This window comes from Odontomachus brunneus, unplaced genomic scaffold (genome assembly GCF_010583005.1).
Source record: "Odontomachus brunneus isolate Ranch 3 - 2012 unplaced genomic scaffold, Obru_v1 Obru_scaffold_036, whole genome shotgun sequence".
Lineage (NCBI taxonomy): Eukaryota > Metazoa > Arthropoda > Insecta > Hymenoptera > Formicidae > Odontomachus > Odontomachus brunneus.
Window position 1 is genome coordinate 611978 of NW_022639486.1, and position 23785 is coordinate 635762.

Below are 23785 nucleotides of genomic sequence, written 5' to 3' on the forward strand. Positions count from 1 at the left end.
AGGGGGAGGGAGGGGGAGGGGAGGGGGAGGGAGAGAGGGAGAGAGAGAGAAGTAGTTTTGATGCGAAAACGTGAGCAAAAAAAAATATGTAACGAAAATACTCGTAATCGTAAACACATTACGCGCGGTCGCGGACAGGTAGAACGACCCGTTGAAAAACGCGGCACGGAGAGATTCATGGGGAGCACGACGTGTCGGCATTATTGCTCATTTGACCCGGCGCGCATCGGAAAATAATGTAGAAAATTGTTTTGCGGTCTTTTTATCTCGATTTCAGGGACGCCGGTCAGCGTGCGGGGCTGACGGGTGCTTTGTCTGTTTCCCATCAATCACGTGGACCTTTTCACCGTGCGGATATCGGGCCTGCCCGTTTTTGCGTGCGGTGCATCCCGCTCGATTGCAATCGCGGCGAATTATTGAATCTGCTGCATCTCGTCCGACCGGATTAGGTTGCACGCGCGGATGGCTCGATACACGATTGCGATTTGTTCATTTTGTCGCGGAGTGCCGTAAGGATATATTCGAGTGCGACGCGTTTTTAAGAAATGTTATTAAGAAATGTTGCGCTATAAGATACTTCGGGCCGGTTTTCACGCCATGATATTGATAATTGATAATAGTGAGATAATTTGACGCGCAATGCGTCAGATAATTATTGCTTTGTTTATAATTGTCGTGCAACATACAAGGCATACAAGAATTCGAGCACTTCCTGTTGGAAAATTATCATGTTTTATGAGCGAATTATCGCAGAATTATCGTCATCGCGGAAATAAGAGAGTTGATAATTTCCAGCATATTTATATAATATATAATCACAGAAAGAGAGAGAGAAAGAGAGATTACTTTGCACTTACCAGATTGAACTCCGCCAAGTGTCCCCAGCGAGAATCTACGCCGATCGTAGAACAAGAGAATAAATCGATATCGTGGAACGGCTGATATTACTTTATTTGATGATGTACTTAAACAATGAATGATTTTGATTAAGGCCAGTCACGCGTACATACAACGTTGTCGAGCACGACTCGTGGAGCTCACGAACGATAATTATACAATGAAATTTTTTCCCACGATTATATGTATATATCGATATCGCGTCGCCTTGAACGACAACGGCATTGCCTCGTGAAAAGGAGACAACGGCTCGACGGGGTGACTCGGCCGGGATTCGAAGTCCTTAGGGTGGTAATATTTACAACGCGAGCTACTCAGAATTTTCGCTTGTATCGGGGAACTAAACGTTGACCTACCACACGAGTATCTTTTTACGTGTCCTTTTCTGAGGTTTCCTCGTCGTCAAAGCGCTTTGTTTCAAGGCGACGATCGGGAAGAGTGAATTCGGAATCGCATCCTGATCAAAGAAACTTATTCTTCAGGATTGTAAGATGGCGTGTCGTTCCGCGACAGCGACAGGCTCGTGTGGTTGATGAGACGTTTAGGAGATTCCTTGAGTATTCTTAACCAGAATGACAAGAGGGGGGTAATGCTTAACGCGTACTTGCAACATTATTAACCTAGATAATTAATCGGACATTATTATATATTTACATACTATATGCGAACGTAAACCCTGGTTAGTCCTCGAGTCCATGACAGTTCTTAGAAACGACACCGCGACGGGCGAGTGATATACAGGTAAAACTCCGACAAAAAGGTTGGCGCGAAAACTTGACGATTAATTTTCCAAGCGGAGGATTCAATCGCCGCGCGACGCCCGAACGTCCGACTGGACGTATCCCGTCTGTCCCTCGACAACTTAACGATGATGATATATCGCTTAGCGTTGCTAAACTAATCTCTGTAACATCGTGCAAGCCCTGTCTGTGGGATTAGTCTTGGTTCATCGAGATAAGATTAATCAACGTTCGCTGCGTTCTCAGCGAAGGTCATTCTTTTGCGGACGAGGGAAGACCGCGCGCCGTGAGATTTGTCTAGATTTGAAGTAAGCTCGACCTGCGGTCTCGCGACGAGCCAACGACTCCTTTTCTCTTCCTCGTTTCTCGATCGTCGAGTTCGTGAAAATTGCCAGGCTCGAAGGATATCGCGCAGAGACGCGCGAACGCGCTCTTTCGCTCCGCGTCTAATTCTTAATAAGGTCTCCACACGTGCCTAGGCTTCGGACTTCTCTCTCTTCGCGTTCTAACGGCTTCTCTCTCCACGTCTATCCCTTCGTCCTTCCTTCGCGTCGTCAGATCTTGACCGATATTTTCTTTGTCCTGGCCCTTCTTCGTACTAAGATCCACTGTGCCCTCCAGGCGAATTTTCACGGTTAGATCGCCGCGACGGGCTATCTGATCCTGATCGATTTGTAGTTCCGAGTCGTTTAGATTTTCTATGCTCGGTCGTAAACGAATCGACGACTCCTGAAAAGTGGCGTCCGTGGACGCGGCGTCTTCCAGGTCGCTTCTAATCGGCGAGATTCTCGGGGAATCTTGTTCGGGGAGGGATTCATCGCTCCTGATGCGGTCTCTATTCAGATCTTGATCGTTTCTGTCGTCCACTTCGATGCTGTCATCCGGACTGTCCAATCCGGACCGGCGCGAGATCCCTTGTTCGTCTCCTCTCCGTTCTTCGTCCTTCGTACTGCTTTCAGGACTGTCGCTACTGCTTCTGAGCTTCCTGAGTTCCTCCAGACGGGCCTGATCCGGCCTCTGCAGTCGTTGTTGCGCCATTCTCAAAGCCAAAGCATGCCATTCCGGTTCCAAAATATATTGTTGCGTGTGGTACAAGGGATTGTAGAGCCACGAGGACTGCGGCAACAACGGCGCGAATATCGACCCGAAGATGGATCCCGTGGCGCCCAATAGATGAAGACCTGTTACGAACAAGACGACGCGTTAGCTTTTGTTCATGTATATGTTCACTTGTACATGTATATGCGCGTATATGTATGCGGGGGGACCCACGTCGCCGAATAGACCTCGGGTCGGGAGTGTCTGGACTTTTACCTTGAAAGTGTGAGTGATGTCCAGACGGGCTAGGCGTCGTGGTAGTAGTGGTGGTCGACTCGGCGGGAGGCGTCGGCGCCGTCACGGAGGCCGTCGTCAGCAAGCCCGGGCCGGGGTTACCGGGTGACGTTGTCGGCGTTACTTCCCGCACCGACACACTGATGGGGCCCAGGTCGCTCCTCGTGGATTCTTTCGGACACACGAATTTACACAGCTGTTAATCGTTCGTTCTCACCGAGGCAAACGGCGCCCTCACTTAAATGAGACGCGTCCCCGTTCTTTAAAGACTCTTTAGGCGCGACTCGAACTTTCCGCGAGAGTTTCTTTTCTCGCAAAACGATCATGCATCTTTACCGGTATTAGGTCCGGGCAGCCTCGGGGATCTTTGTTCGATGGCGTGGTGGAAGGGATTGAAAGCCGACGCACCAACCGGCTGTGGGTGTGTGTGCGGATGGTGGCCGGGCGGCGGTGGAAGACAGTGCGGTGGTAGAGATCCTCGGGGTAACCCGCCCCAACCCTGGCCCGCACCTTGCTCCAGACCCAGGTGTTGCAATCCTGTGCAATCAAAGAAATGCAGATTATGCGTTTCCGGGGATTCTGTTTGCACGGCGTGTCTCCGCTGTCACCGCGCACCGCGTTGACCTCTATATCGCCCCGAAATATTTGCCGTTGCTGACACTTTCCCCTTTCTCTTTCTCTCTTTCTTTCTCTCTCTCTCTCTCTCTCTCTCTCTTATCGCGCGATTTATAGTCGTTTGCGCGGTTTCCATCCCCGTAGATCTAAGAATAGACGTTAGATTCGATCATCACTTTGGTAGTCATGCGTGCACACGTTGGCAATTGACACTTTCAGATAAGTCACTATCTTCTGAAAAGCGAGTAACTCGACGAGTAGACGGCAGGTACCTGAAAGTGACTGATACGATTCGTTTTGTGACAAGACACAACATATTTCTGGGCATCACGATGGCGTTGTATAATTTTCAGGCAGGTAAACGCGGTGATCGACTGGCAGTTCGAGTCGTAGAAACGCATCCCTTTGACGTAGAGGCGGTTTTGACGTGGATGGACAGTTAAATTTATCCAACAGAGAATGCACGGACGATCGATCACCTTTTTTTCGATAATAGCCAATATCGCGCGGTCGCGCAAGCATGTGTTTGAATGCAATTAAATTTATGACATCAAAAAGTTCGTCCAAGCGTGATCGGTCGGGCAAACCGGACTGACATAAGTCGCGCACCGCCCACGCCTTTGTCGCTTGTGTACGCTTCTACGAAACAACAAATTGGTTTTCGTCTCTTTTCACTGGGAAAAATCGCTCTTCCTCTCTCTTTCTCTCTCTCTCTCTCTCTCTCTCTTTCTCTCGCTTGCCGCGCGTTATCGCTGTCTCAAGAGAAAAGAATATCTCACCCCTCTCGCACGATTCCACGATCGACGATAGCCGACGACGTGCCAAACGCGGTCGACTCTCGACGCGTCGCCGAGCGTGAGGAGGAACGGTATAAGGAGTAAGCCGCGTGGTCATCGATGTGGTATCGGTTTTCCGAAAGACCTTGATCAATAACAGATTATGCCGTCATCTGTGCGGGGCAGTTTAAAAATTCCGTGAAGGCTGCGAAGCCACCGTGCACGTTGGGGGTGTAGGGGTCACGGCGAGGTGGCAAGCTAGGGGTAGTCGGTTCCCGTAGCGGGGAGAATTGTCCGGTCACTGGCACGAGGGCGTGATCACCCAGACACGCGGATCGTCCCATTGGCGGCTTGCACACCCCCACCGGTCGCGCCGCCACGGGTAGTGGGATGTGAAAAAGCTCAGTAGGGGTTGAAGGGGTGATTTTTAAGCTCTCTTTAAGCCGCGCGCTCGCCAGGGAGGACACCGCTATCTCGCGTCCTACCACACACCAGCGTGGCACACTGAACGGGCCAGCCGTGAGAGCTCGTAGCCCTTCTACTTTATGAGGGGATTAAGAAAACGATAAGAGGCGCGCGAAAGCACCGCTGCCACCGAGCTTACGGGGGCCAACGGACGGCTTCCGTTGGCTGCAGCATGAATAAGAACCCACTTCGGTAAGCTTTTCAGCGGGATTCTTAGGTGACGGCTCGCGTCGCGCTAGCATCGTCCCGATAACTGACAATGAGTTCTCTCGCGACTTTTCGTTAGCGAGCGATCGAGTTTAAGTCGTCGCTTCAGAGACATGCCTCGTTACAAACGTCGACGAGATTTGTACGTGTAATAAGTGACAAAGATCAGATTGACATGTGCGATGATAGAATATCCGTATTGATAATAACTATGTCTCAATAATGTCGATAATCTTTGATTCTTCAAGATATAAGATCGACAAATTGCAACAAAAATTTTACGGTGTACATCAGCGCTGTTTTCATTTCTCAGGCAATATTTGAAAAATGCCTAACAATTTTCGGGACAGCCCTATCAAGTTCGCGCACAAGGTGTAAACGTTCGATACGGACACGTATCTTTCTCCCATGGGGATGAAATGGTGTAACATATTTTCAATTTAATAAACCCCGAAAATGCCGTGCGCGCACCCTCTTTCGACGGAACTCGCGTGCCGGGTTGGGTTCGGCTGGCGGGCGATAATTCCGAAAACAAATGAAGACTAATGAGGGGTGGGCTCCCGGCGAGATCTGGGAAAGAGTGAGAGCGAGGGAGACAGTGCGCGGGAGACGCGGCTGAAAGGGTTCAAGGAGCCGCCGCTACCCTTTAAGGGGTGAGAAATGTTAAGCTTAAACGTTACGGCCCTAGGGTTAGTTGCCTTTGCGTGCGCCTTCCATCGGAGTACTGGAGCTTTAAGGGATGATGTATTATCGAGCAGCGTGCTCAAAATGTGCTACGTACTTTGGTCGCGCCACCCCCCGAGATGCGGTAATGTGACGTCACGTGTAATATGAGCTTTTAAGCGCAGCTTTATATACGTTTCGCCGCCGAGCCGCGGCGTGAATTAAATTTGGCCACGTCGATTACAGGACTCGTTGTCGAGGTGCACGAGACTCAGAATTTTCTTACACCTCTCGTCCCGCAATTATTCACGCGACGTCGTGACGGTTTCCTCCTCAGAGCTCGAGAAGAGGATCACAGGAGAGGCGACATAAACTGTCGCCCGTAAAATTTCACACTGTAAAACCCTTTGAATCTGTCCCGGGCGGACGTGGGTTTCGGAGCGCGAGCACATTTGCGGCGATGAAACTTAAAGAGCCGTTTCAAGACGTTGATTCGAGGCGTGACACGCGGGGCGTGAACGAGCGAGAAGAGTTCTTCGAGTTTCTCGCCTTAAACCTCCCTGATCTCGCCAACCCGAGATACATAATAAATTAATTCGCGTATTTTCCTGTCTGCCTTATCTATTCAAATCTATGCAAAACAGGCGTTAAAAACGCCCTTCTTGCTGCTAAGGCGTTAACCCTTGCGGAGCTCGATCCCCCTCTTTACAGCCTCTTCGCATCCTCTCTCTGTTACTCTCCGGCTCGTTCGTCGCTCCTCTTTCCACCTCGCGTTCTATCCTCTAGCTACTGCCGGTTGGATGTCTTTGCACACCCACCCTTTGCGCCCGTTCTCATTATCGCGTCGCAGCAACCCCTAAAATGCCACCCTGGAAAGGTCCCTGGCACCGATCTAAGCTCCACGAGGAGATATTTCGAGAAAGGACGAGAAAATTGCTATCTCTCTTCCTCTCTTTTCCCCTCTCTTTCTCTCTCTCTCTCTCTGTCTCTCTCATTCTCTCTCTCTCTCTCTCTCTCTCTCTCTCTCTCTCTTTTCCTCTCTATCTTTATTCCACTGCTGCAAGATTTTCTCTTTGAAGTCACGAAAGAGCGCAAAAATGATGGATCTTTTGAGAAATTGGCGATGCTCAGCGATGCATAAATTTTCATCCCCATCGTTTATTACATATTACGATAATATGTACAAACGAATTTTAACATTGTACTATTATTAGCGCGGTACTTAATTAATTTCACGAATGCGCTAGAAATTTATTTAATTTTGTTAAAATCGTATAAAAAAATCAATTTTATTAGTACTTTAAGTTTCAGTCTTTTCATAATAATCCTCTAGCCGAACATGTAGCTTTTTCCTTTATAAGTGTAATATAAATCAAAGTATGTTACTTTTAAACGCATAAGTGTGCAATTTGGTTGAAGCTCTTTCTACACGGTTTTAAATTACGTCATTTAAGAACATTGAAGATTTGTGAATTATAATTTAATACGTATACATACGTGTTAAATGACGAGATTTAACGGTAAAAAACATATAAGAAGAGATTCGATCAAAGTAACATTTGGATTTGCAGTGTATGAATGCTAATAATAAGAGATCCTGTATTTAATGACAGTACATGTCAATTCAATTCTTTCGTATTCAGTTCCAAGTTCAGTCCAATTCTTACAAATACCAAGTACTTGTTTGCTTTAAAGTTGGCCTCAAAGTTGGTCGAGAAAATCGGCTGAGGATGAATCAATTTCAGGAATTTCGTTATCTGGCTTCCATCTCTTAGGCTTGGTGGATTTTCGTGTCGGCGATAGGAAAGGAGATGAGAGAAGAGACCGACGGCTAGAGAGAGCGTCATTAGTTACCGTCGCTTCCAGAGAAAGGTCCCGGTCACTGGACCTGATTAAAAGACGGAACATCCCGGGACGCGCCATTGCAAGACACGCGCAGGGGAAGGGGGGTGAAATGTGACGCGAATTTAAAGGATCCGCAGTGATTCGACACGGGGGTGGACCAGGAACAACCCTTAAAAAGGTTCCCTTTAAGGACCGCACGCCCGAAGGGTTGCCGCGTTCGGTTTCCCGTGTACGTGAAAGAGCCCTTTAAACGCGTCGCATCGTAAATCAGGTACGACGGTATCCGAATTCGGAGGTGGAACATAATCCGACGATCGTGATAGTGACGGATCGCGATAAAAGCAGTCGCGATTAGACAAGTCCTCATCCGACGAGACTTGAGATGAGCGCATCTTGTATTACTATAGTAACGATGATTTGTTAACGAAAAGGGATCAATAAGAGCGAAAACTATATCTGATTGAAAAAATTAGAAGAGAAATGAAGATTCGTCATTTTTTGCAAATGACAGGTCTGGCAAGAAAGGAGGTCCGCTTTAAAGAAGGTCGCGAATTTACTGCAAAGCGATCCGGGAGCGGAGCGACAGTTTTAAACTGAGCGTTCCTAACAATCTCCCCCAAATGAGGTAAAGGCCACCTTATTGAAACAGGGGTCGCGATTTTTCCGGTTCTCTCCCCCAACCCCTCTACCATCCAGCCCCCCCTCGTAGGCGGTTAATTGACACGGGAGAGCGGAAAGAGGGAGGGCAGATTGGGGCTGCGCGAGCTGTTCTTGTTAACTCGAATCTTGGCACCTCGCGATTTTTCATCCCCTTAGCCAGACTGACAAAGACGACGGCTCTCGGCCTCCCGGGAGGCGCGCGATCAGGGTGTTTCCGTTCGTGGACGATCTCAGCGACGATCTGCCGTGTGGTGTCTGTCACCGGATACATTAATTTTCTCCGAGCTTGCTGACGGGACGGTATCGTGAAACTTTGAAAAATCAACGCAGCCGGCAAGTGGGAAAGCATCGTCATTGTGATTACCGCTCGAACTTTCGTGATCTACGGGAAAGTAGAGTTCGACGTAATTCCACGAATAATTCCACGTTATCACTACGTAACTGATTTTCAACGCAAATAAAAAGTATGTTAACGCTGACGAACCGTGATTGTCGGCGATTTGCTTTTGACAAGACGAACGTGTACGCGCGATGAAAGATTAATGGCGCCGCGGGAGCGAGCAACGCGTCGTCCCAATATATATTGAGATCGACGGAAAGACGAAATTAGAGTGGCGGATATCGAAGCTTTCCTCGTGGGGAAGGCGCATTGGCCCGTCGGACCTCTCACGCAGCCCTTAGGGAGCCCATAAAATTCGTCCCTGCTGTCGAGGTAGGCCCGAGAACGAAATTTAATAACATCCCCCTAGTTACACCTCAATGGGCACCTTAACAACCCAGCACGACCAGCCAGCCACTCGTCTCTTGCGTCGACTCTTCCCGCTGCTCTTCCCTTTCTCCTTATCAACCCTCTGGCGTAGATATCTAATAAACCACCTCTCGAACACCCTTACCTAGTCAGCGATATCCGGCGGGTCGGGCGGGCAGTCGGCCGGTCGGCTTTGAAAGTTGGAAAGGTGCACGGACTGACCCTCCGTCGGACTGGACGGAGGCGCAACCTGTGTGTCGACCGGCGAACCCCCAGTGAAAGGGTTGGAAAAAACTTGCATCGCACGAGACAAACCGATCGATAGTCGAGTGCCGTCCTCGCACCCCGGCGGAAACAATGTAGGTGACCCAATTGCCGCGGGCTGCAATTTATCCGCGACGCGTGAAAATCACGCGCCAATCACTCGCGATATTCGCTCGCGATACTTCTACTGTCATTTGGATTCTTTAACACAATCACCACGCGAATCTCCGAGTCCGGACTCAATTCCCCTCGCCTGCGTCCTAAAGTGCCCATCAGTTGATCCGCGATTTGAAAAAAAAGAAGATACGATCCGAGAGGTGCTTAAAAATGATCGTTGAATCAACGTCGATGCCTCTAATTATTCTCCCCGGCGGTGTCGTCGGCGGGAAGTCGGAACGATCCGCGCGGATCAACCGAGGCGGGAGACGCAAAGAGAAGAAAAGTCGAGGCTCCGAGGCGCACCAGCGGGCGCGGCAGTGGCTGATTCTTGATTGAGTAGCGCGGGGATGCGCGGGGCTCGGATGGGAGCAGCAGCGAGAAATCGACGGCAGGACTGCCATCCCGTAGTACGCCTCGGGGATAGGAGGGAGCGAAGCTCCGTTAAGCCGCTTATCATGCCGAAACAATACACTGTCGGTGCACCAGTATCAGTACCCGACCCTCGCTGCTCCGGGCTAGTCCCATCAAAATTTGGAGCTTCGAACGAGTTTCAATGGAATTCGTGCCACCCGACTGTCCTGTCGAACCGGCCGGATACCTGAAAACTTTTTCGAAAACGCTCTGCGACGATGAAACGTTTAAACCATCGTTTATATCGCAGCGAATGCATTAGCGAAGAAAGAGTTTTCGCTGATTACGCGCTGGAAAAACAATCCACGAGTCAGATATTTTGCGATATTCGTTCGCGCTCATTCGCTGCTCGAATCTTAAGAGACGCGCGTTTGTCGTATTTAAATCACTCTCTCGTGATTTCGTGCGAGTAACGAGAATCAAGGAGAGACGAGATCCGATTTGATCGATCCGTCGATCGTTCTGCAGGAGAATATTTTTGATCACCCGTACACTCCGCGACGGCCAAGTTAAACCGCGTGCCGCGAAGTTTCTTCCCACGTGACTTCTCGCGAGCTGGGGTCACCGAGAGAGAAAGAGAGAGCGAGAGAGCGGCTTGGAAACGAAAAGGCAGAGTTCGCTCCCGGGGCTTAATCAGAGTCTTCTCCACTTAGAGGCCGGTGGCAAAACTCAATTTTGAGTCGGTGCCTGCCGACGCTCAATTTTGACACCCTTCGCAGCCACGAAGGCAGCCAGGGTAGCAGTGCGAGAAGAGGGCGTCGACCCTGGCCCGCCGAAGTTGCCGCAGTTGCTCCTCTCGGGAGGGGGCCACGGCACAGGGTTGCAAACTTAGTTATCTATCGACGGGTAGACGTGCCGAGAGGCTGAAGGTGAGCTTCACCGGAAGCAGGTACCCGCGCAAACTCGTCGCGACGAAGGCTCGGAGTATGCCCCGCGCGCGTGTCTTCGATTAGAGAACACCCACTTACCCGACAGCTTGAATCCCAATGGGTCCTGCGGGTGTCCGAAGGGGAATGGACGAGGTCCGAAGTGAAAGGGATGAAAGGCCTGGTGTCCTGCAAACGTGGGATGAATTCTCATGAATCGACGTGTCGCAGACACGAGCTTCGATCGACATTGGCTCTTGCACGTTTCTCTCTCTCTTTTCTTCCACGGCGCGTACACTCGCGGCTAAATCGGTTGTCCGCTACTTTTCGTGTGAGTTCTGGACGTCTTGTCCATTGGGAGAACACTCCTGTCGGAGGAGAGATACGCGCGATACCAGAAGTCACAGGAAAAAGCAACGAACAACTTGTCTGGCGGCGAGTGTACGTCACGCTCGTTTAATCGGACCCTCCGCCATCGGGAGACAGACTCGAGTAAAAAGTTACAACACCATTCGCGTTATCCGCGGTGGGTAAGGTTGTACTCACTTGTCTTGGAACGTGGTTCCCTAGGGCCGTCCACGGTCACCTTGATTGCCTTCGACAAGGTGGCCACCTGCGGCGGCGACGTCTGCAGCATGATCGTCAGGGTGAAGCTCTTCCCTGAAACGAAAGCGGGACGGTGGAGTTGGGAAAGAATTATCGCCCGGCGGTAAAACGAGAGACGGGAGATTCTCCCATTGGGACGATGCTCGTATGCGCGCACTTTGGCACTCATACACCGCACCGTTGCCATATCAAAAACCATAAAGGCGTGTGCGATCCTCTCTCCTTGGTCTGCGCGAACTCTATTATTCACGTCCAATTCGCTAACCGCGAACAGAGATATTCTCCAATCTCACTGGCTCGTTCGCTCTTTCTCTCCTTCTCACGATTTACATTACGTGTTGTTCACCGTTTAATTCAAAAACTCTGCAAGAAAATCTCGCGTTCGCGCGTGGAAATTGGAAAAATATATTTGTTCTTCTAAACATTATCATGTATGAATTATAACGATGTTGCAAATATCATGGTCGTTCGATCGGGTCGAAAGGAGGATGCCCGAAATGGCTCCTAAACGGACACAAATTCCATCTATACCAAAAGATAGTACATCCAATTTGCTCCTGATTCATCTTTGTCCGAAGTAAGATATAAGGTTTCAGAATTACATTATATGAATACTTATATTTCGCGAAAGTGAGGAACGCTCTCGATCATTTTTGGAAAACAATATATATATATATATATATATATATATATCATAACAATATATATATCATAACAATATTATGAGAGATATATAACCAACTCATATTCAATGATTTCAAATCCTTATTCTAGTCGAAAACTAGAGAATTGTTATTTTGATATCAGTTTATAGCATCTTTGTGAACATATATAGTAGAATACATAAAAAAACGGCCCATTCCGCTAAATAAATATAAAAATTAAATACGGAAAAAATATGAAAAAAAAAACAATTAGTTGAAAACTAAAATTATCTGGAATCGTCAGACGATTCAATTACTGTTTCTATTGAGTCAAGTGCTGAACTGTCTGATCCAGAGTTTCTTGAAAAATAATTGCTCCTTTACCAATGAGTAATCATTCAAAATTTGATGAGATTTGATAAAATTATTGAGGAGATATAAGAGCAAATGTATTGAAACTTTACCTACTTTAACCACCTATATATCTCCTTTCGGTCACTAAATACAGTAAAGTGCATATTGTCAAAATTAAAGTTAATGATTTGGTTGCTGTCTACGGGAGTTGGAGTTCTCATATATTTTAGGCATCCTTCTTTCTTGGCGGATTTGATCCAGCGCTATCGCGAAGGATACGCTTGGACGACGCGCGAAACGGCAATGCGCGCGCGGTGCGTTCGCTGGAAACAAAACACAAATGTGCCGGAAGTAAGGGGTGAACGAGTGACGCCACCGCGTCGATGTTTGTTCCCGGATAGGCTGGAATATGTTAATGCTGTGCCGGCGTTAAACGCGACCCCCTGAAATACGCGGCCGTCCGTCACGCGCGATTTCGCCGTTTTACCTTTCGACGTGTCGACAACGTTCGGCTGCGCGATAGATGAGATATCCTTCCCGCCGGTTATCTCGGAATTTTGATGCAGGGCCCGATAATGCGTTACGGTGGCTGCAATGTAATAATATTTCGAAGCATATTTCTCTCTCTCTCTCTCTCTCTCTCTCTCTCTCTCTCTTCCCCCTATCCTTAATTATTCACAATGTATTTCACATAAATTTCATAAACGACACATTTTCTTATACATTTTTCTTTATACACGATAAAAGTTCCGTCGAAATGACAGGGTGAGTTTCAATTGTGCGGGATTACAGCACGCTAGAGAGCAAGTTCCGATTCTTATTATCCGAATATCCCTCTCACTGAATTTTTCAGGCTGTTTTCGCATGTTGGCTTTGCTTTTCGTTCTCCAAGTTCCGCCGATGACCGGAAACAATATCGGCGAACGCGCAGATGAAACGTGACTCGTAACTGGCCGGGCCGTTTACTAAATTTCGATGTTTCGACACAAATATTTCAATCGATGACGCGCGCGTCGCACGGAATTCGTCACGCATTCGACGCGCCGAGCCCGAGTCCCGGTAATCGCACGTACGCGAAATAAAACGCGCGGGAGCGGCCGGTCATCGCGTCGCGTCGCGCCGCGTGGCGTCGAGTCGCGTCGCGTCGCGATGCCGAGGAAGAAAATAACGGCGGCGTCGGGGATACACGGGCAAAACAAGGCACTTACGCGCTTTTTCGCGCTCCGCGACAATAAAGTTATACGGCTTATAATGGCGTCGCCAAGTGCGGCCGGTACGTACACGCGCGTGGTCGGGTAGTTTTATTTTATGGTAGCGCGGCTGGCCCCGGTAAACGACCGCGTTTTTATGGTGAACCACGACATTTAACCGGCTTACCGCCCGTCGCCGGGCGAAATACCGGACTTTAACTTCGCCAAGGGAGCCGTGCCATTTCCAGCGCGCGCTCCCTTTCACGTCGCGCGGTGATTGGCCGCTATTTTCGCGCCGCGCCGTTTCATGGCTGTCCGTGCAAATAGTCAAAATCAATTTTGCTCTTTGCGCATCGAGTCTTTGATTCTTTGTGACACATTCGGAGGGATTCGGCCGATTTTGCCAATCTCTTCACTATATCATACCTATATAAAATTCACTTCAAGTATCCTCTGAGAGAGAGAGAGAGAAAGAGAGAGAGGGAGAGAGAGAGAGAGAGAGAAAGGGAAGTTACTTTAGTAGCATTGAATGCACGGCAATTAGAAAATCCGTAGAATAATTAATCCCTTAGGTCGTATGCTCGAAAAAGTTTTGTGGTAAAATATTAAATTCCCATTTTAATTTTTACTTAGTATTGTAAGTAAAATGTATTTTTCGTAGCTCACTCTCCTAGCAGAGATGAGCTACAAATGAAAATTAGATATACTTTGTATTCTGTTCTCCAAAATTCTTCAAAGGGAATAACTACGGTGAGATCTAGGTGCGCTTATTTAAAGAAGAAAAACCGCTCGACGAGGAATCGCGCAGTCATTTCGAGTCATCATTGAGACGGTGAACGCGGAATCTTGTGCGACAGATTTGCGTTTACCGATTTCTCCTCAGTGACTTTCTAAAAACATAAGCGTCGCTCGCGCGTTGTCAACCGCCTGTTCCATGACGGACGTGGAAGGTTTCGCCGGAGAGATTTCGCGGCTGAGAGCTAACGAGACCGAAGTTTATTGCCGGCGCGGTGTCAGGGCGCGAGAGGGCGGCGGCAACGCGAATCAGGGGTGATGGCAGGCATTTTGAGGGTGTTTATGAGGCATTATGTGTAACTCGTCGGAAGAACGACCCACCCCTCTGCAGTCTATAGTCTACCCTGCCATGATCCACCTTCGCCTAGTAGCGAGATTCTAATTCGTTGTGTATATGTGTGTGTGTATGTGTGTGTGTAGACGTGGCTGTTGGCCCATTTTCCGTCGCGATTCGCACGTGAAAACGTCGTAAGCGTTCTTTTAGAAATTTCGCAACGATCCTATCGCGGCGAAACACGGCGCTGATTTACCGCGCGATTTATGGGGTGGCGAGGGTGGAGGACGAGAAGGAGGGCTGCTGTAGAGGGCATTTCGCGATTTTTTTGGCCATTCTCTCTCTCTCTCTTTTTTTTAAGCGCTTCTTTATGCGCCGAGGATTTGACTCGTCGACGATGGTATCCTTCGTGCTCGCAAACAAGTCTGAAAAAAAGTTATTAATCCACACGTCGTACGTCACTTTTATCCAACAAAATATTGCCCGGTCGCAGACGCGATTGAGAGGATCCATAAAGATTACGTTGGCCGAGTCGACTGTAGAGAGTTTCCCGTTACGGTGGATTTTTCCAGAAGATCGTCGAAGGATTTGCTCGGTTTTCGCCGGGCGATCTGCTGGCGTCGCCGTTCCTCAGACTCGGGGGTTTCGAGATTTCACGCTGAAAAAGGGGGAGACGCGTGCGCGCGAGTTGATCTATTCTCGCGCAAAAATCGCAACGTCGATCCCGGACGTTTTTGCCGCGGTTTCTGCAAAACGCAGAGAATATTCTCGGATGTCGAGTCGCGCGATGATTCAGCGAGCCGCGCCGAGACGAGTCGGGTGAGAAATTAATTCGGGGCAAGGTTGGCTCGCGTCCACTTACGCGCCAAGAATTATGCGAGAAGACACGAGAACGCTCGCGTTCGCCCCAAGTTTACCCAGGGATCATGCAGTGTTAAAAACTCCCCTGTTTGCCGGCGAGGCGAGTGCGAGGGTTGCTCGGATCGTTATTTCGGAGTGTTTGTCGGAGTGTTTTAAGATTCTGACGTTTTGACTACCCGAATCATGGTAGAGACGCGAGGCCGAGCATATACCGACCGTGACACGCTTGAAAGGAAGCTCTCTTTTTTTTATCTGCACACGAGTGCCCGCACGAAATGTTAAACGAGCGTGTCGGGACTTAACGCGCGTCGATTATATGGATGTTAACAATTGATAGCCCCCGTGATTTTCCAGCGACGACGGACGACATCGTTGGCAACAGCGGAGTCGCGAATTGCAGAAAACGATTGTCTCGCGACCGATCTCGTGTCGGCAGCGTCGAGAGTAATGACTCTGTCGAAATTCTGTCGCAGGACGAATTTCCACGGGAGTAGAGGTACAGTTTCGTCGGCAATAATCGCAACGCCGCGTCTGCGACTCTCAGCTGCGACGGTGGGTGAGTGGTCATTGAAGCGTTTGTAAAAAGCTGCCTTGGTGTTGGCGCGACGGAACGAGGGGCGAAAAATATCGAGAAAATAAAGTAGGGAAACGTGGAATTAATATATGTGAAAGAAACGGATATGTACGTACGAGTCGCACACTGCAGACCAGAGCGGAAAATAATGTTTAATCGGTAGAAAATCTCGGCGCAGTCATCCGCCGTAGAGAACCGCGCGCGCCTCGCCCCACCGCGCCCTCGCGATCCCTTTCGCGATCCCTTACATGGCCGAGGGATGGATTTTTTAATTTTTAATTGGCAAAAAACGTCGCCGAGGTGGTCGTCGAGATCCGCCCGCACTCTCTCTCTCGTGGATTTAACTGGCGTGTGCGGATCCTCAAAAAACGTTAATATCTCCTAACGTTGAAAGTTACGTCACTTTGGAGAACTGTCCGTCGAAACATCGCCGCCTGCTAGATGCATTTTCGCGATTCCTCGTCGCGTATCGGTGTGTGTGCTCATTAAAATTCGTACTTGAATGTTCTCAGGAGATTCTCAATGAAGTCGCGTGCGCGCGCGATCGTCTCCGAAACCAATCTTTCCCGTCACGAAGTAATTTTTTATCTCGCCTCCGTGATTCGGCACTTTCCTCCAGACGAACGTCACTAATGAAGTGTCCGCGGCTCGTTATGATTCGGCGATTTAGCCAGTCGATTAATGGGAACTTTTTAGATCGCTGCCCCTCACTGCCACCTCCTCGCCCCCTGATACGCTTCAAAGCGAAGAATCGCCGATGTAGGGCGAGAGCGGTTGCAACAGCTGTTCGGTCCACCAAACACGCCGAGCCGCTATTTTTAAAAGTCGATGAAAACAAACCTTGTCGACCCTTCTCAACGATGATGACGACGACGGAGCTTTACGACTTATTAAGTCATTCCCGCGCCATGCGGAGGGCGTTTTCGCGAATATGCCTTTCGCAATCCGGCGAAAGAAATCTTTGTGTCTCCTCGACTGAACTAAGTGTCCTCGCGATTGTCGACGTTTCTTTTGTCGTATAGACAGCGATACCAAACCGATCGTCGTCGACGTCGCCTTGCGTTCTCCCGCGAGAAATACTCCCGCGTGTAATTCGCAGGACAATTTCGAGGCGTCATGTGCAGTGCGTTAGTAGCGGTCGATACACGAGAGCGCGTTTTTCTTCCGTACCGTAAAGGAGATATCGAAGATTCGGATCTGCGCTCGCGAGAGCGGCGTACTCGTGTTGCAACGTTTGTTCATACGGCCTCCTCCTTCCACGGGAGCAGAGAGGGAGAGAGCGGAGTAGAGAGAAAGAGAAAGAGGGAGAGAGAGAAAGCGGCTCCGAGCGAGACGGGGATCCATTGCGCCAGGACATCGGTCAGGATCTGGCTGTCGATAGTCGGAGCTTTCCCTCGGATTCTCGCGCTCTCTTCCTGCCTATACCTCGGCCGGACCGTCATAAAACACAGGTAACTCCGGTATTTATGCCCGGCGTTTTTACGCCCGTCGCCACCCCCGTCGTGCCACACCGCTCCCGTTCTCGATTCTCTCTCTCTCTCTCTCTCTCTCTCTCTCTCTCTCTCTCTCTCTCTCTCTCTCTTTCTCTCTCTTTCGCGCGTCCGCGCGCCACACACGCACGAGCAGAGAAACACGCATATATAGCCGCGTCTCCGTACGGCCCGTGACTCCTAGCAGTCGGAGGTTGACGCTAATCCCTGTCGGGAGCGAAAGGGGTGGCCGAGTGATATACGCCCCTGCGCCGGTATGATAATATTCCGCCGGCGCCCCCCGTAGCCCCTTGCCGCCGCGCGTAGTCGTTACACTGCAGCCGCACACCACGCAGCAGAGGAGAGATCCCTCTTTTGGGTCAGCGCGTAAGACCGAATGAAAGCGATTATAGTCGATTAAAAAGGGTCGGAGAGAGCGAGTTGCCGAGTCGGGACGGGAGAAAAAAAGGAAAACGCGCTCGCCGTTCTCTCGAGTGTCCGCGCGTCCAAGTTTTTCCTCGACCTCATCCGTCCATGTCCACGTGGAAATCAGCCTCGGCAAACAATTGACTATTGTCCGCGAAAAAGCGGACAAGCCGTATTTCACCGGGATGAGCACCGCGTGCGCGAGCACACACGTGTGCCGTTAGGGCTCGCTTAGCAAAAGTTTGCTTAATGTTTAGCTGTATTTTTTAAATTGAAGCACGTTCACAATCGAAGCGCCATCCGTCGTCGTCGTTCACTTTCGGATTTTATTTCCGTGAAATGATTTATTCCTCGAAACTACGTTCCGTGTCTGACTTCTGCAACCCTTTGCCGAACTTCTGTAGTTCCCCAACACACGGAGGAAACATTGCAGAGAAAATTACAACGAAATTCGGTAATCTTGGACTGTACAGCAGATGTGAGCGAAAGTACTGTGTATTTATTGGAGAATGTTGTGCACGCTCGGCCATTTATTACAAAATTATTACAACTGCTTCAACGATTCCTTTTGTATCGTATATTCGGTAAACGGTCAAGTTTGCTATTTCTATGGTAATTTACAATGTTAGTACAGTTCAGAGCTTTACAGAAGCCTTGATAATCAAAAATATTGTGAAATAAAATATAATCTTGACGTGATTGTCACTACAATATTTTCTCCGTGTCACCTACCATTACACGTTCAGAAAAGAGAAAGGAAAACGAGAAAAAGAGAATGCGTTTGCGCATCGTGACGAAATAATTACGGGATAATTACTTCAATATTTGACGCGCTACTTCTTGCTCAGTAAAATATCGAGGAATGCATGAAAATTTTCCGTTTCACATTTGTCCCATTTTCCGCCGGAAAATTTTACAAACCGAGTCCAAGATCCACTCGGCGGATGGACCGGGGAGAGAAATAGAGAAAGAGAGAGAGAGAAGAAAAAGGAGAAAAAGAGAGAGCAGTACTCTCCTTCGGTTTCTTCGACGGCGATTCAACAGCCGTCCCGCATCAACGTCGTCACCCATCTCGACCACGATCAATCCTCCTCGTCCGCATTCGCAATATTAAATTGGCCTGACAAAGCCCGCGGGCGAGCGCGAGACAAATATTTGCAGCCGAAAAAGTCGGCAGCGCGCGCTCACGCGTTCGCGGGATGCGTGCAAAACAACAGGGTCAAAAAAGCGAGTGGAACGCGTGAGGAATCTGTATATAAAATGCACTCGGCTCCTCGCCTCGGTGGTATTATGCAGCGATACGCGCGACGTGACTCGCCGACAAACATCATAAATTTTCGATTTATTCCACGAGATCCGTGTTTGCCATTTCTTCTGTAGGTAATAACGATCACCTGTCATACATAGCGCGCCGTCCGCGTGTTTATTCCTTTCTTCCTTTTTTTTTTTATTTTTTTCCTTCAATTCTCCCTGTGTGTCTTTCTCCCTCGCCCCCGTCCATCCCCCCTTGTGTCTGACGCCGAGCCGCCGTCGCATCGCCGATGACGGGCGCATTTAATTTTCACCCGGTACATATTTCCGCCCGCGCCTCGATGGACGAGATTCGAGTTTATCTCGACGCGGAAATACGCCGGCGTCAGACGTGCGGAAAGAAAAATCCGCCGATCCGGCGATCGCGCGATACGCGGCGCGGAACGATCTTGCGTCACTCTCGTATGGAGAACCTAGAGGCAAATCGTTGCATACCGGTGGTAGTTAGGGGCTGCCCGTAATACAGTAATGAGGGCTTACTGCCATGGAAACCAAAGCCGCTTACAGCCAACCACTCTACCTCCATCTATATCCCCCGCGCGCACTCCGTCCCTCTCGCTCTCGCGCTTTGCCCCGTGCCATCCCACGTTTTCCTATATATCCGCGATATCCTCATTCGCGAGTCCCGCTAAAAATTCCGGGAACCGTTCTCCGCTCTCTATTGTTCCGCGACGAGTATCTCGGATCTCTCTTCATTTCTCGAGTGGAAGAGGCCAATGTGCGGGCAGGACAGACAGACAGACCGACCGACCGACCGAGCGAGCGACTGGGTGTGCTGAAACGCCGATGTTCATAAGTCGATGTCGATACTCGGGTAGAAATACGGCGACGAAATTATTACCGATGAACGCGCCGGCAATAATTCCCGACTCCGATCGGAAATGATTGTCGAAATAAATCAAGCGAGTCCGCGGCGAGAAGAGAGCCCGCCGGTTTAGGGTTTACCGTCGAAAGCAGCGCAGAACCCGCCGATATCGCAAACCCCGCAATTTCCTTTTCCAATTTGCCATAAACAAGTCGACCACCCCCTCGTTAACCGGGGAACGCCCGTGACTGCTCTCTCTCTCCCCCGAAAGTTCGACGTCGTCGGGCGGAACGAGGAAAGGGAGAGCGACAGAAGAAGGCGAACGAGAAGAGGACGGTGGTGCAACTCGGTCGAATTAAAGGAATTAAAGGACGCCTCGTTACTCGTATCTTCCGATTCCCTACCTCGACTTCAGAAAGGGGAGAGGCGGGAAGAGGAGAGCGTAAAAAAGAAGGAAGAGAGGATGCTGAAAACTTTGCTCCTTTCCTGCGATCTAGGCCCTCTTGTGCCGCCTCTTCCCCAACCCTTCGGCTCTTCTTCAAGGAACGAACGTTTGCATTAACCGTTCGTAATGGCAGCGATTATTAGGGCGCATTATTCAGAGGTCTCGGACCCCAATTTTTTTCTCCCCTCGCCGCGCTGCGTGGCGCCTTCTCGGACAAGAAGAAACGGCTGAATTATTGAAACGCGGAGCTGGGAATTAAAAAATCTCCGCGCGCGCGCCCCTTGCTCCCCGTCGGCGTGGCGCGGTGTGGCGAGGCGGGCGGCAGTCACAGGAGATACCGGGTCACGGTATTTGTCGCGTGAATTAAAAATGAGGACGGAACGAGGGGCCAGGTGGTGGCCCGTGCTTGGCTTTCGACGCGGGAAAAACGAGGCCATCAGTCGGGGCACCACCTTAATGTAGCGTAGTCTGAATGATTTAAGGCGCCGCGCACTGCAAGGAGGCGAACGCGGAAAAACCGATCGAGCGCCCGACGTCACCCGGTGGAAGTTATTTCGGTGGAGCGAATAAAAGGATACAAAGGGTGGGGGAGGACCGTCGCGAGTAATTGGACCGTTGTATTTCGAGTGCTATTAAGTGTACCTTCGCCGGAGTGTTCTGTCATGTCGATGCTGCAATCACGATGACAACGACGACAAATTACGCGTCATCTCATTTGTTATGATTTACGCTATTACGTGATAGATAGAGTAGCAGGGGGGGTTTGAGAATGCAGTTGACGAGACTCACCTCTGCCGCTCCTGCCGACGAACCTGAGATCATTGAATTTGGCGACCTGGTTTTTCATTAGAGCGGTAGAATTCCGCAATTCCGCGCAACAATTCTCATCGTTCCCGGCGCGCACTGTCACGAGGGTACCGTCTCCCACCTCGCCGAGGGCTACCACCTTGAAGGCTACCGGTAGGGTCTTGTTCGATCTCCAGTGCGACGGCAACACCGTGCAGACCACATGGGGGCAACCTTATGTCACAAGATACAAAAGCTAAATTCTCTTTCTAATCATAGAAATTTATCTTTCTTATTCATCGATTTTATTGGAACGACACACCAACTTTGCAGAACCGACAATCGGTTTCAAATATGCACACAATTAGAAGAAAAAAATTGTTTACTAATTTAAGAAATACTTGGAAAAAAATTTATCTCTGACAAGGGTGATTCAAACTTTCTGGTAGGCTGAGAGTTGCTGAAATTGTGTCGATCTCCTAAATCAGTATCTCATCAATCGTACCCATCTTTAATGCTGGTAACATGCACAAAACAAGATATAATCTGAAGGTCTTTCGTGTATATTCCTCATTGCTTATTTATTTCTCATTTTTTACCGTTAGATGTTGTTTATTTTTAATGATAATAAAATTCGATGAGATATGATTTAGGAGACTCGCACGGCAACTATCCTCTAAATCACGATCAGCCGTCACGATTGTGACACTGAGAGTACGCAGAAAACGAATACTGTGGTGAAATTGTTCTCGCACTATTTCTAACTATGAGTTTACCTGTGCGGACAAGTTCTCCCGGGTGCTCCGCGAGCAATCCGTCTAACGTTCTCTCGGCGAGCAGGTCGGCGGTGAGCGCATAATCGGACAGGTGATTTCCGCTGACCGAGCCTTGAGGAGGTACCTCGTTGGCCAGGTGCATTCTTCTCTTCGAGGTTGAGGCCCGGGCCTTCCGTATTCTAGGCCCGGATATTTGGCTCACCGGATTCGCCTGATGAGCGCCGCGCACTGACCTAGGATCGGGATAGTCTAAGCCGGGCGGCCGATCCTCAGGTCGAGCATCTCGCGAAGGATTCGTCATGAGAACGTTGTCATCGGTACCTTCGCGCGTCAAGACGTCACCTTCCCCTGCGAGCTTCCCGAAGGAGTTCGGCTCAATTGTTTATGTCTTGTCGTTGCTCGGAGCTTAGACGACGCGACCGTCCACGCGAGCCGCGAGAGGATCGAGCTTCCAGTCAATTCCGCACAATCGGTTTCGATGTGATGCTCGGTCCGACGATGACACGTTGGGCTTTTCGCACTCTTTACCTCATTCCACTATACACGAGCGGTTCGCGGTTTTCGCGATTTCTTCGCGGTTCCCTACGAAGTGGGACTCTCGCGCATTGATCGATCGCTATGTTCGACGCGCACGAACGATCGACGCGCAGAGTCCACTCGACGATGAGAACCTGAGAACTTCACAAATCGACCTCGCCGATGGCGAGGGGCGCATTACGATTGCACCTCGTGCTGTCTTCTTCCAAATGGGAATTTGTTTTCCTCGGGATCTCGAACACGCGCGATCTCTCTCCCTCTCTGTTTCGGCGGCTTCTTCGGCCCCCGCGAACCCTAAGCTACTCTCCTTTGATCCTTATTTCATTATTCTGTCGCGGGGCCGCTAACACAGCGGGGGCATCCGTTTGCAAATTCTTCTTCGTCTCGATTGCCAACTCGCAGAGAAAATTCGTTTTATTGGAATCGTCGGCGGCAATCTCGACGACCCTTGACCTCCGCGTATTCCCGATTCTTTGATCGAGTCTTGCTGCCTGCCGCAGTCTTGTTGCCCGTCTTCTTATCAACGACGAAGGAACACCAGTGGTCGCTCGAAACACACGGATTCGCTCGTTGCGCTCCGCAAATCGGCCTTTCGCGGAGACATACTCGCCGATGACATACTCCTCTCGTCGCGCGCGTGTTCAAAACACTATCTCGCACCGGGCGGTCCTCGTGATCGCCAGCATCACGTTCGCGCACTGTCTTCTTCGCGTCGGTACATATTTTCACTAAGATCTTACACCGTTCCTTTGCTTTTTCCTGCTCCTTCTGTCCCAATTCGAAGCTCGCGTTCCGCGTACGCGGCCACCGTTCACCGCACCAAGTTTCGCCGAACTTTGTCGAGATTCGCGCGCGGCATCTGCCACGTGTATCTCTTTTTCTCTCCCTCTCTTTCGCTCTCACTGATCGAAGTCTTGATCAATCACAGATCATCGATAACGGTGGAGAATCCCCGAGAAGAACGGCGACGAGACGCGAGCCCGTCGAGTCGATCACGGTTCGCGACGGTGCATCCCTTGGTGCGCGCACATCGATACCGATCCAAAAAATTGGCGAGGATCGCGGGAAGCCGTCGGGACGTTTCCTACGTCGGGTGACAGTCGTCGTCGTCGTCGGCGTCGCGGTGACGATGATTCTTCACCTGGCCGTTGCTTCGCCGGGGTGGCAGGGCAGCTTCTACGAGGAGGTAGGATAGGGTGTTTAACTCGCGCGGTCTCGTTTCGGTTCGGCGGTGGAAGATGGCGGCTTCTGCGGTGGAGCCGCGCGGTGTGGTTGCGGTGTATT

General features: G+C 49.9%; 1 protein-coding gene across 1 annotated transcript; it reads right to left on the reverse strand.

Annotated features, from left to right (window-relative positions):
- Window positions 1–943: 943 nt before the first annotated feature.
- LOC116843826 lies at window positions 944–23785 on the reverse strand. The gene is made up of 7 exons (XM_032814616.1): window positions 21965–23785; window positions 21192–21422; window positions 11195–11308; window positions 10751–10837; window positions 3306–3506; window positions 2952–3140; window positions 944–2818 (listed from the first exon to the last, which is right to left on the reverse strand). Exons 1-7 carry the CDS (start codon window positions 22263–22265, stop codon window positions 2091–2093), a joined length of 1851 nt encoding a protein of 616 aa, XP_032670507.1. The 5' UTR covers window positions 22266–23785; the 3' UTR covers window positions 944–2090.

Bases quoted from the DNA above. Each gene is read 5' to 3' on its own strand.
- LOC116843826 (XM_032814616.1), bottom strand. From the start codon at position 22,265: ATGACGAATCCTTCGCGAGATGCTCGACCTGAGGATCGGCCGCCCGGC. The intron at 11,309-21,191 runs GTGAGTCTCGTC...CTTTCGTTTCAG, and splicing joins CGTCGGCAGGAGCGGCAGAG to GGAAGAGCTTCACCCTGACG. The intron at 3,141-3,305 runs GTAAAGATGCAT...TGTGTCCGAAAG, and splicing joins GCTGCCCGGACCTAATACCG to AATCCACGAGGAGCGACCTG.